The 14,035-nt window shown below is 40.7% G+C and overlaps 1 protein-coding gene across 9 annotated transcripts in view; it reads left to right on the plus strand.

Annotated features, from left to right (window-relative positions):
• Window positions 1-9,254, plus strand: part of LOC105390148 — a 304,252-nt gene extending 294,998 nt beyond the window's left edge. For 8 of the 9 annotated variants that reach the window (XM_038117789.2, XM_038117790.2, XM_038117791.2 and 5 more), the window contains 7 exons: window positions 1,702-1,885; window positions 2,436-2,575; window positions 2,833-2,962; window positions 3,083-5,345; window positions 5,428-5,584; window positions 5,844-5,979; window positions 7,554-9,254. In XM_038117789.2, coding sequence (XP_037973717.2) covers window positions 1,702-1,885; window positions 2,436-2,575; window positions 2,833-2,962; window positions 3,083-5,345; window positions 5,428-5,584; window positions 5,844-5,979; window positions 7,554-7,717 — 3,174 coding nt within the window. In that variant the 3' untranslated portion in view covers window positions 7,718-9,254. Of the gene's footprint in view, window positions 1-1,701; window positions 1,886-2,435; window positions 2,576-2,832; window positions 2,963-3,082; window positions 5,346-5,427; window positions 5,585-5,843; window positions 5,980-7,518 lie in introns of all 9 variants that reach the window. The other variant, XM_048623486.1, reaches the window with a different exon arrangement.
• The last annotated feature ends 4,781 nt before the right edge of the window (window positions 9,255-14,035 follow it).

A 14,035-nucleotide genomic window follows, 5' to 3' on the forward strand; every position in this document is an offset into this window, starting at 1 on the left:
CCCACTGTAATCTGGCTAGTAATCTGTGGGCTAATTCTGGTAAACAGCGGCCTATTGCGTTGTCTAATCCGCGTGTTGGAATTTACAGTGTAATATTCAGTGTTTTACTATTGCATGAAGTTATACGTGAGAGTTGTTATGTTTATGATGTGATTGATGCTGATACTTAACTAATAAACAATACCTATAGCTAAAGGTGTACTTAACAGGCTCTACTCTCCACCCAGCGACTGTTCACGCTTATTATCTTCACATTTAACCAAATCCACGTCATCTCGAAATTCAATTACGTCATCATTATTCATAACCCAATAATCTGGCTAAGACCTCCCTTCCATCAGGAGCCCTTTATAATACCGCTAATTACCAAGTATGAACTTCCTGAGACAATTTCCTTCAGTGTCAGTCGCACATGTGGCGCCAAGTGATAATTATATTTGGCAAGGTTATACTATACATACACTGAGGTCTTGTCAAGGAACTATAGGGTTAATGGGATGGTGATAGGGACCTCGGTGATGGCTTATGTTTGGGAGTAATCGTTAATGAGGATGAGCATCCATCAAACCTGCGCTTGACGTTCATTTTCAATATACAGGGTGTTGCAAAAAGGGTATACTAAGCCGAAACCTACATGTGCAGCATGGTTTGGTTTCGGTTTAGTATACCCTTTTTGCAACACCCTGTAGATTAATTCATGATAAATTGAAGATGCGTTGCTTTTAATAAACTCCAAACAACCCTCGTCTCATCTCCATTTACCAATTTCGTCATTTGATACTTTTATAATTAATATGAAATCTTCATTTACGCTGTTCATTAAACTTTGCACTTCTATCTAAAACCAAATCTTCAAAAACGGCCAAAACCCTCAGCTACATTCATCGCTACTCCGAAACATCTTCAGAACCCCCAGTTTCTGATTACGCCCGTCAATTACCCCCTCGAATTTAATTTAACTAATGAAGCATAATTAAAATAAACACGATTATTTTCAAAAAGGAATAAGGGGCGTGTTCCACGGGGATATTTGCAGGGATTCAGCCAGTTTATACAACTTCACAACTTAGGCACTTTCAAATGAGTTTCTTATGGAAATTATTTCCTGTACATTTCCGAGTGTTTCGAGCGAGTTCTTAATCCCTATGAGGAAGGATGGTTTAATTTTAGCTCGTTCTTGGAACTGGCTTGCATTCTGCTTTGGAAATAGACAGTTATACTGTTACGCGTTACGCCGCAAATCCATTTTAAAGGCAGCAAAACTATCATGGAAGTTGTTTGAAGAAGAGTTAACCGTTTCGCTGTTGTTGTGTTGTTCTTTTATAAGAAGTTCGGAATTAAATCTAACAACAACAACTTGTAGCTGTAACTGTTTAAACTACATTTGGTTTTAACTTTGATAAGCAGTACCTACTTGGTTTTTAAATGTTTTTAAATAAGACTTATAACCCGCCTTAATTATATTCTATTGACAAAAAAATATGTGTTTAGACTTGTGTTAATTAAATCAATTTTACTCAAAGCTATAGCCAATCCTACCTCTGAACAAGGTGTATACCTCCTTCAGTCTATACCATCATTACGATCCCTTAAAACGTGAGTAATATTTGTAAACTCATGCTTTTAAGGATATCCTTTGAATATCTTTTTTTTTCTATAAGAAAAGTTTTTTCGAAACGTGCGTTCCTTTCCTCCTTCCAGAGCGTCCGCGAGGAGCTGGGATGCGCCCGGTCCCGCGTGCGCGAGCTGGAGGCCCAGAACCGGGCGCTCAGCGCGCTTTTGGTGCGCCAGCTGCGCCCGCAGCCGAGACCCTCGCCCGCCACGCCGCACACGCCAGCCACGCCAGCCTCGGCGCACACGCCGGCCTCGCCCAGGGACTTGCAAGGTAACTTACACGCCGCACACGCCAGCCACGCCGCACACGGCACACACGCCGGCCTCGCCCAGGGATTTGCAAGGTGACTTACAAGCCTCTAAGGGGAGAAACGATGTGAATAACTGATACATGCCATGGTCAGCCATGGTAAACTATTCTTCACCTATTCTTCTGAGTCTAGAATAAATCCTGAATAAAACCACTCTGTGTTCTTCAATACGTGACATTGGCAGAATTGACAGTCACACAATCAGACTCCCAAACTTGCCAAACATTTACAGTGCCACAAACTTATCTGTTCCGGTGACAGCTCATATAAATGTCTAATATTTCTAAATTTTATAAGATTTTAATTTTGCTCGTATTGTTAATTCGCTCTTGCGGTGTTAATAAACCCATCTAATCTTTAACAATATACAATTCATTAGTAAATAATGAGATATGGATCAATTTAGTTCGCTCTCACCGGAACAGATAAGTATGTAAGTTTGTGGCACTATATATGCTGTTGCCAGTCGTTGCCTTCAAAGTCTTTAAATCCTTACACTTCACATTCCAGTGCAACTGCTAGACGCGGGGTCGTGCGGCTCGCTGGTCTCCTTCCGCGACTCGCCGCCGCCGCCGCCGCCGCCGCACGCGCTCTGCCACGACGACAAGCGACGACACCAGATCCTCGCAGACATCTGGACTGAGCTCAAGGTATTACCAACACAGTGGTTATAAAGTGTGCACTTCTACAAGGTTCAAGCTGTAAAACCTAGGTTTAGCTAAGGGGGTATTTTCCTGACATTTGTCGTAAATGCAGTTTGATCACTAGCTCAGCTAGTAGGTACATTATACTTCAATGATTTAGTTCAATTTTAGTAGATACAATGGGACCCATTTAAAACATCTTGTCAATATTCAAAGTCCTAGCCTTACCTGCATAATTTAATGGCAATTTCGTATGGTTTCAGGGTTTGGAAGTAACTCCAGCTAACCTGGCTCGAGCTTTGTCAGCTGTGGACTCCACCCTGTGGGCGCCCCCACCGCGCCCCGCCACGCTCAGTCTCAACATGGCGCAACCTCGCAATGATACCGCTAGGGGTACGTACCTATGGAACTGTTTTTATACTCTAAAGTCTAAACAGTCTATGATATCACTCAACTCAATTGCTGATCAAATAACAAAATTGCTGATGCAAAATCATTGTTTTGCCATTGCAGAAGAAAGTGAAGAAAAGGCTACGTTAGAGGAAAGCGGTGAAATTTGTGAGGCTGGAGCGGAATCTCCTGAAAGTGGCGCCAAAGATGAGGGTTATTCCACGATGTCCAGTGACGTGCAAGCCGACGCTTCCAGACAGAGTGACCACGCCGCCGATAGAGCACTTCCAGATCTCAACGAAGCTTCAGACGAAACTGACAATCAAACTATTGTATCTATAAATCCTAGAGATTCCCGAAGGCATGCCAGGCTTCTAACGACGGAAGCAGATTACATTTATTTCGGTGTAGCTTTTGCAGGAGTCCGGGGTAGCTTTCCACCTTCACGGCCTTTGGTCCCTTTTCAACATGTCGTAAGAAGCTTCTCTGACTCACATTTATGCCTAAAGTTAGTTGCCGGAACTACATGCCCAACAAGCTGCCTTGATACTCCAACGCCAAGCTCTGGAGTTTTATTACTAGATATTAAGCCAAACCCAGAAAGACCGCTTAGAACTAGAGCAGTTATACCTTCCACCACTAGTTCAGAAAGAGTCTCTTGGGGAAGTACAATCGACGAAAGAGCTGAGGCATCACAGTACGACGCCGACTATATCCAACACTGGCTTGAATTAGATGATGCCCGATCAGCGTTACAACAGCGGCATCGAGACTTAGCTGACTTAGAATATGATAGAGCTGAACTAGAAGATTGGAGTCTATCCTTATCATGTGAAGATCTTAGAGATAGACAATCACCTTTTGCTGAAATAACCACACCGGGACAAATATCGTTATCAACGCTCCCAAGCATTCGTGAAGATGACGGCTTAGAGTTAGAAGAAGATGGTCCTGATAGCTTATGGAATGATTGTGGTTTTGCAACTATAGAAATAGATGAGTGTAGAATTGGAGATGAATTAGACACGTCTGATAAAAGATGGGAGTGCTCTAGAACTCATTCGCCTGGTGGATCATGGTCCAGTGCTTCCGATGGTCCCGATAAAAGGTCAAGTGCAGCCCTAAGTGAAGATGGAGATTGCGCTAACGTTGGATTAGACTTCACTCGAGATTTTTATCGCCTGGTTAAATATGAAAGTACGAAAAGTTTGGCATCAAATTCCTCAAGAGGAATTCCACCTCAAGGAATTTCAGATCCAGTCAATAATTTAAGGGTACACGATGTGCAGGCGATGGCGTTTCAGGATAGGGAGCAAGCTCTTCAGAGTGTTTTAAATTTTATTGCCGAACAACAGAAATACTGTCGTGATCGGGAAGAGTCAGACTCTTCCCCCTCGCGGCCGATATCTGAGATCCGAGAGCTTCCACCTCCTTACGCAGCAGCTGACTTTGACGATGACTCTGTAGGACCAAGAAGTGAAGTATCTGAAGACAGACAAAGGCCTGATTCTTTCGGCAGCTTCTCTGAAAACGATTCTTGTGATATTATTGCCAGTGACCGATTAAAAGTTCCATATTGTGATACAGTTTCCGAGCCAAAATGCACACCAAGGTTTATTGAACGAGAAGAGCCTTATGTAGAATCCGAAGGATATTACCAAGAACTTTCAAGAGTCGAAAACACTGAAAATGAAATAAACGAACATCTAAAAGTCCAGAGAAAGAATGAAATGAATAAGACTATTGATGTGACAAACCCGGTTACAGATTTAGACGAATCATTAATTCCTCAAAGAAAAGAAGAGCAACCCTGTGATATAGAATGTAGTCGAAGCTTGGATTTGAACTCCGCCCTAAAAGAGAACACAGTCAACATAATGTTGAACCGACAGTCCTTCATCTCAGACAGGATGGAGCTGGACACATGTCTGACAAAATCATCAAGTTTCCCATTTCTGACCGGAGACTCCGAGATGTCACTTGTCGAGGAAGTGCTAAGTGCCTGCAGGAAGAGTTCCGTCACTTTAGTAACCGTCCCGGAGGAAGAGGAGGGCTCGTCACCCGACACTAGTTCACCACAAATGACTGAATCAATAACAACAAGTACTTCCACTGCCGAAACTGTGATAGTAAGTAATAAGAATGAAGCAGTGGTGAAAAGAGAAGGGAAACTGAAGGAGAAAAGTCGAATACCAACGTTGCTTGGTGGTAAAAGGCCTCCATCTTCTCCGAACAAGACGAAGTCTAAAATTCCGGTTGCAGATAAGAATAAACCTGGAACAACGCAAGTGTCCTCTGCTCCGGATCCTATAATTGTAAAGCAAGAGCACACATTGAGTTTTCATGAGGCTGCGACATCAAAAGATGTTATTGAGGAACTCAATCGGTAAGTCTTTAAAAAACTACTGCGTCTTTAGTTCTTATTATTGCAAGCAGTCATTCTAATTTATTTGAAATGTATTTTACAGAATGATTCGTCAGAGCGAGGGTCCGACGGCGATCGGTGCTGGAGAGAAGAATGAAGAGAAGGTGGAACTGAGATCTCAAGCGAACAAGGACAGTGCCTTGTGGGCGCCAACGGGGTGGGTGCACGTGGAAAAAGATATCGACTTCAGTGATCCTAAGGTGAGGCCACTTTACCAACCCTATCCAATATGAAAATGAAATATTAAGCCCAAAGCCAAGCCATTACACGAGAGAGGGTTAGGTGAAAGGTGTGGCCTAAGGTGATGATAATTATGTGACCTTAATCCTAACTGTAGGAAACCTCATGTAAGGTCCACCAACCATATTTTACAAAAAAGATCCTAGAGAAGATTTCACTAAATTCGGCCCCAAGATTTCTACCCCTCATTTCTCACCACATCCCGTCACCACACTCCAGGCCCGCGCGAATCTCCTGGACGTGATGCTGGCGTCCAGCGACTCCTCGCCTTCCTCATGCGGCTCCTCGCCCGCCGAGCCGCCCCCGCCGTACTCCCGCCTGCACCGCCTGCACCGCTCGCGGAGGCAGAAGACTGGTGAGCTACATGACGTCATACTATCGCATCCACGCGGAAAAACATCTGACAGAACCCTTATTTTATAAGGGTAGTTTTTGTTAGTATCAGATGTCTGGTCCCGTGGAATGGGATATAACCGCACGAGTTTACTTGGCACCTGGCCGAAAAGAACCAGGGGTCACGCCGGGTACCCCCGAGCTAGTCAACATGACATCTGGTTCTTGTTGTCCAGGTTTCAAGTTAACTCGAGCGGGATGTATGATAAGGCCGGCCAACCCTATGCCCACGGGCTGAAGCCTAGTTTCACCATGCTCAGTTAGATCATTAACACCCTTGTTAAATTGTAGTTATTGATTTTTGACAGATCTGTCAAACTAAATAATGTAACAGGGGTGTTAATGATCTAACAGTAGACTATGCTGAAACTAGGCATAAAGGTGTTTTTTCAAAGTATTTGGATTTGGCTGAAGGTTACACCGATGATATTGGTTGGTTTGAACAAAAATCATTGCAGACATAGCACATGATCAAAGCTCGTATGAAGTGGTTGGCCGGCCTTTTACTATTGCATCCTAGTGTCCTACCCTCATTACAAGCATTAAAACTCATGCAGGGTTTGTGAATTTGTGATTCATCTCGAGCTGACTTTCCAATAGTAGCCAAAAAATGTGATGTGATTGTACTTGTAACACGTACATCGTACCTACAAACAAATCTGGCATGAATAATATTGGTGTACTGTGTATGAGTTGACCAACTTTCATATACATATAATATTTTTTTCTCCCCTTTTTTGAATAATTTGTAAGTTGTGGGCAAATACTTTAACGATAATCATGAAACGGTGTTTATCGCAAGTATATGCTCAATGCTCATTGATGTTTTATAAGATTCATGTATTGATTGGCTTCCTAATTCTGTGAATGTGCATTGTCACATTGTCAGTAAAACATCTATTCGGAAACCATTCTATACCTAATGATATATTATTACTATTATATTTTAAGTTGCTAGTTCTCATATTTTTTTTTAATTTCAGATTAAGTTTTAGTTTAGATATTCATATAATTTCAGCTATTTTTCAATGTTTTATACAGCGTTAAACGCATTTTCTCACATTTTCTTATTGGTATTAAGACCAATAATTAAATAAACTGGTACAAAATAATCCGTTAAACGCTGTCATTTTAAATGTTAAACTGTCATGTGTTGTCTTGTAACGTCACACGTCTAGCCACGTCACTCGTCACTCGTTTCCGCTCTCTCTCACTCACATCGCACCATCTCACTCTCTCGCCTCATTTCGTTTAGACCTCCATGTTAGTAGCGCTACGCTCCACAAAATACAAGCTCTTGAATCCCGATATTCCCGATATATCCGAATAAAATACCGATATCTCGGAATAACATACTGATATCTTGGAGTAATGATATTCAAGAAGAAATATATAAAAAAACATATATTTGTGGAGGGTAGTTCAGGGTGTGCGGTGCACGGAGCGCGCGGGGCGGGGAGGGGGGCGGGGCGGGCGCGTGCTCACGTGTGTGCTTGTCCAGCGGCGCGGCCCTAGCTAACGCCAGTGTTGCCGCAGCCGCCGCGCTGCGCAGTCGCGGCCTCGGCGTGCTGCGCTTCCCGCGCCGGCGACGACCCTCCATCATCGACCGCGACGGCTTCTACGTCCGCTACGGCGACCGCGAGCGACAGGCCGTCGCCAGCTTCGACTTCCTCGATGACCTCTGCAAAGACTGCAACTAGCAATAACCTAGACTAACTATATTTTTGTATCGGCCGACTGAGTGGAACGTGAAAGTTCCGACGTGTGCTTAAATTGTATCTCGCTTGTAGCTGATAAATTGATAAGCCAATAGATTGTATGATTTGTTAACGTAGCTGTTATTTGTATTGCATTTTGAGCGAAGGAGCTGTATGTGTGCCCTAAGTGACTATGGTGAGCTGCAGCTTGGGAAGTTTCGGTTAGCGAAAACGACGTGTTTTCCTTTTTACTTAGAAAGACAATTGTCATTGTAGACTCTCACTCACATGTGTATATTTCGAACTTGGTCACCTCTAGATCTTCCTAGATTATTTCCTATATGGTAGGTAGTCTACCCTTCTCTACTGGGCTGACAGCAATTAAGGGAATAGTTAAGCTGTATGTGTTTTCGAATATATTTATGTTTTTGTTAATCTGGCAGTGGAGTGGCCGCAATCTCAGCTTTGCTTCACGCAACCAATCGAATCGCCACAAACAAACGGCAAAACCCATATAATATGCTTCTGTTTGAGAAACCCGCGTTAGCTTAAATTGCGCCAATTGCATCGAAAACTTAGGTAAGAAAACGAAAATAACTAATGACTAATAAAGAAAGCTGCGGCCTCAAAGTAATGTGATATTTTTGTATATACTGTAAGTCCTACTTATTTTCATATACATTTAAATGGAATCCTGTTTTATTTCGAGACGAACTATCGTTGGTTGTTAAGGGTAGGTGGTCTAGGATAGAAGGACTAGTGGTATGTCTACCTACGACTACTTAATCGTATGTTATGTAAATATTATGAAATAATTATGATCGTACGTTATAGGTAATAGTGAGATGTCGGTGTATTGTTTAACTATAGTCATTAACTGAAGAACTCATTTAACCTAACTTGGTAAGTTCATTAACATGAAGGGTACTAAAGTATATAAGATGTGTATATAATGGTGTCGTTTAGTTATTTATTGAGTGATTTCTTTGCAATTTGTGGTCAGTTGTGTAATTAATTAGGTAACATATCATTGCATTTTCCTACTTAACTTTCAAATAGTTTGTCTTTTGCTCTTATGGTTATAAACCTTATATAATTATAGTTATTATCGTCATTAGATTACAGTTGCGCCTGTAATATTGAGTTCTTCTTAATAATGATCCTTGAGAATAACTTAGCTTAACAATGAAACTCTGAAATTCGCTTTTAGATCTTAAATTAGAGACCAAAGCAATTTTTAACAAACTAAAACTTAATTTCATATAAATATTGCCACCACTTGTTAAGCTGCAACACTTTTGATTTGGATATATGTAAGATTTTTGTTTTTATTTTGTGAAGTGGTAAAGGTTTAAGACAATAAAGGAAGATTATACCTATAATATACCTATACATAAACGAAACGACAATTCGATAATTAATATTAACGATGACCTAAAAGTACAGATATGGACAAAGAAATTAGGATTCGAGATCCCATACCTTGAAAATTTTACGTTTGAGTCTTATCTCATGTATTTTACTGCCAGTTTCAATAACTATCTATTCTATTCTATTCTATTCTATTCTCTGTGGGGGTGTAAGTACCTGCACCTGGCTCTCTCGAATGGAACCTTTGTGCATATCCCCAAGGTCTAAACTGCCTTCCTAAGCTTGGACCATTTCCCACCACGCTGGTCCACTGCGGGTTGGTGGGTTCACATATCTAGATGTGCTAGATCTAGATATGCAGGTTTCCTCACGATGTTTTCCTTCACCGTAAGAGCGATGGTATACATTGTACTTAAGTTAAAAGAACTCATTGGTACATGTCAGCGCCGGGATCGAACCCGCATCTCTGGCGTGAGAAGCGGACGCTTACCCGACCGAGCTACCACCGCTCAATAACTATCTATAATTACATACTTGTCATCTGTACCTAGATAGAGTTATGGACACTGGTGGTTTATATTCTGAATCCTAGTATCTTTGCTCTCATGTACTTATGTATTTAACTCGAACATTGTGTAAAAAACGTCCTTAGATATAACTTCGCCTAGGTATTTTGGAGTCATTTAATTACGATGTCATATATAAGTAGGTACCGATTAATCAGACTTTAGACTTTCCATCGTTTTACAATATGAATCATAAATTATTGTACTGTCAATTAATATACAATGTTAATTTTAAAATCATCTCATCCTCATTAAATTTAAATTAAATAATGAATGAAATAAAAAATAACATTAGTTTTAGGTACTTACGTAAGTAGGTTCCATCTTGATTTTTACTTATGTACCTATCGAATAAATAAAAATTCAATTAAGAAAAAAAAACTGATTAATCATAAAACCTAAGACCTATTGCAGTACCTACCGTGATTAGCGAGTAGAAAATCATGAATCAATTTGATTTTTGTATAATAAAAAACTTAAACAATGATTGTACGAGTATCCCTTTGAATTGGTGCATTTGTTTGACTTCCTAACCTAAGACATATTTATGTAGATATTTTGATAAGGTATGTCCTTACTTTATAGCTTGATTAGACATTTCTTTTGACTAAAGTGTATTGTAAATTGTAAGACATCCTTCGGTAAATTCGCCACTCATAAAACAACTTTAGTTTGTAAACCAGACTTTCTATATGTTGTTAAAACAGTTTTTGTTATAAGACAGGTATTAAGTATGTTAAATAGAAAAGAGCAATACTAATCAAGCTATAATTTGAGGAGTATAGGTACTTGAACAGTACAAAAATGTAGATTAACTGTATTATTTAATTATATTCTACTGTAACTGGAAATTGTCACGGGTTCATTACACGATTCCGTTCCCAAATGAACAGTATTGTTTTATTTATCTACTGTAATAGCCTCATCATAAGATCAACAGATTGATTATTATAATTCGAGTATCTGTCCAGGAAAAGAAAGTAAGTAAGTACTTATTTGTTTTTTGAAATAGATAAGCCTCGTCGCTTAATTAGTTTTTGTGGGCTAGACCTTCTCTCCTACTTAAACCTTATTCTAGACACGCCAAATCGGACGCTTAATGTCCCACGGTGGGCGCCAATGTGTCTAGATAATCTAAAATCTCTATACAAATTGGCGAAGTAGTTAATTATAATCATTTTTTACTATAATTACTACAGCATATTTTTAATTTCTTTTATATCATTCATTTATATCTATAAAAACAAAATCATGACATGATAGCACCTGTATGTTCCACGTTGGGCGCCAATCTCGACTTATCTTGAGCTAAATAGGTCTGTCTGCCTGTATTGATTGATGTTGATGAGTCAAGCCTCGTATTCACTAGGCGACAAATTGTCGCAGAACCTGTCTAGGCACATGTCGTCTACGTGTCGCCGCGACGTCGCGCTCTGTTCTGCGACGTCGCACGCGACTATACAGCGACATCTACGTGTCGCAGAACAGGTTCTGTGTTTTGGCTCGCGAGACAGAACTTCCTGCGACAGAGTGTGGACGCGTGCGCGACTTCTGTATCACGACATGTTACCAAAACGTTCTGGGAACATGCACCGTAGATGTTCTGTAACAGTCTCAGAACTTGTGCCCTAGTGAATTCGAGGCTTTAAGATCAAGTGCTTTTGTTTGTTGGTTAATATTATGACCTAACCAGATTCATTATGATATATTATTATGACAAAATTCATAATAAAAATAAAACACTTTTACGATTTCATTATTTTATATAAAAAACAAACTAGGTATATTAATTTTATTAGTCCTACGTCCTACCCTGTCTTCTGAAGTGATGAACGCGGTGTAGATTCAGTCGTGTGTCACGGTAAGAATGTTGTGGATAGCAACGCAGCTGGGCAACCTATCGCAGTTGGAAACTGAACGTTACGTTAGAAGAGGAATCTCCGGACATAAATAAGTGTATTAAAATATAGGTAAGTTCATGCCATAAATATATAAAAAAACTACATTAAATTGGTCTCTTATATCAACCACTAGTCATTATTGCCTGGTGGGATCTCGAAAACTGTAAGAGATATAGAAAAACTGATGAAAATATGGTACCTCTACGACGAGATTACTCTGGCGTGACTCGGGTCTGTTTCACAATGTCTGGTTAGTGGCTACCTGACGGATAAAATACATGCTGTCACTCTCTGTTATAATTTTTTAGACAGTGATAGCATGTATTTTATCCGACAGGTAGCGACTAACCAGACATTGTGAAACAGGGGCTTAAGTATGAAACTATCATGAGACTAACCACCACACTGCAATACCACCTAGGTAAAAGTTAGGGAACCTGATGTGAAGCTGAAAAATTTATTTCACATTCGTCACTAAAACCTCTTTCTTATGTATGGTCTCCTAGTACTTTTTTGCAATATGGAGGAAAGATCGCATGAAGCAGCGAGCTAGGCTAGGCAGGATACAGAACAACGCGGAATCGGGTGTCGGGTGTCGAATGGCATGATATGCCGAAGAAAACCAAATCTTAGGATTTCATAGCATGTTTCAAAGAAGTACCAGGAGATCATACATAGGACGGAAGTTTTAATGGCAAATGTGGGAGTCTCATGATAGTGCAAATTACATTAAACTTTCAGTCACACGGTGGAGTGACGGGGAAGAAAATCATTACAAAAGTACCAGGAGACCATCATACATAAGAAAGTTTTATTCACAATCTGACAATCGCCACTAAAACCTCCTTCTAATGTATGGTCTCCTGGTACTTATTTTGCAACGACGCTTACGTAGTGGATAGGAAGAAAGCCAAATCTTATACTAAAGGAAGGATGTTGCAAAGAAGTACCAGGGGACCATAGATAAGTAGGAGGTTTTAGTGGAGAATGTGGTAGGTATTTATTTTCCAGCATGGAAGTACTTACGTAAGTACTTATTACTTCCATGTTTTCCAGTTAGGTTCTCGCATTGTGGTCTCATGATAGTTAAATTACCTACTTTAAAAACACTTCACAGGTTGTGTGGCGGGGAAATCAATCAATAAAACCTCCTTCTTAGGTATGGTCTCCTGGTACTTCTTTGCATCATGGTATGAAATCCTTATCTGTAAGGGTGTTTTAACATCGCACGGATTTACCTCACGCACGCGCTATTGCACGCCATTTTCCCGCGTCGCGCGTGCATATTCCACGCGTTACAATGAATGTTTACTGGTATAAAAATAACACATAGTTAGCCTTGTTACGCGTGCGGGGCAATCCAGTGTGCGAGGGTAAATCCGCAGGATCTTAAAAACACCCTTAGCAAGCACTGTGGTCACATCACACCAGTCCAAGGAGACCAAGGAACATAAAGTAGATACCTACTTGTGTACTTACTTATATTTTACCCACTTGACGAGAAGAAGAAGCCCGGCCGACCCGACTGAGTATGAAATGTGATATGACAGCGCTGCAGTAGTATTAGGCCCGGCGGCGGCGCCCATTGTCGGCATCGGTACGACTCAAGATTTTAGGTGGCAAATAGCAATATACTATAACATAATGGCAATAAAGTAGAAATTTCCATGATAATAATATGTTGTCGTAATAACATAAATACCGCTTCGGTATGCTTGGGGCTGCTGTATCGGCAGACTTGAGAATAATAAATAAATAATAAATAATAAATAAATATGTGGGGACATCTCACACACGGCCATCCGACCCCAAACTAGGCAGAACCTGTGTTATGGGTGTCGGACAGCTGATATATCTACACAAATACATAGATAGATAGATACTAAATATAAATATCAACACCCAAGACCCGAGTACAAATATCTGTCTTTAAACAAATATCTGCCCCAGCCGGGAATCGAACCCGGGACCATCGGCTCAGTAGTCAGGTCACTAACCACTACGCCATTCGGTCGTCTGCTTAATGTATTATTGTCGAATGCTTCGGCATCCTTCGGTACGCCGCCGGCGCCGGGGCAACACTCGGGGGATAGCTTGCCCTGCGGGGCGAGGGCGCCTCGTCATCCCTAAGAACTTTGCAGCATGCCAAAGCATAATTGCCGATAGTGTGCGCTTGCATATAGGATGCCGAAGGATCCTTTTCCTTACCGATGCCGATAATGGGTGCCGGGTCTTACCAGAAAACCAAAAAAACTTGTGGTAACTACAGAAGGTTGGAAATTAGGAAACAAGTATTACGGCTGAGCTCTTACCTAACATACCTACAGCTTTTTCTAGCTATAATTTCTATATATTGCAGTTAGCCGAAAAACTTTGATACCGCGATCTAGGATTTCATAGTAATTTGCTTCGAATCCGTATACATTTACTGTGTATTGAGTTTTTTTCTTACTTACTCAAATTTTTTACTTGCCTCCCACACG

Source organism: Plutella xylostella, chromosome 10 (assembly GCF_932276165.1).
Source record: "Plutella xylostella chromosome 10, ilPluXylo3.1, whole genome shotgun sequence".
Taxonomy (NCBI): Eukaryota; Metazoa; Arthropoda; class Insecta; order Lepidoptera; family Plutellidae; genus Plutella; species Plutella xylostella.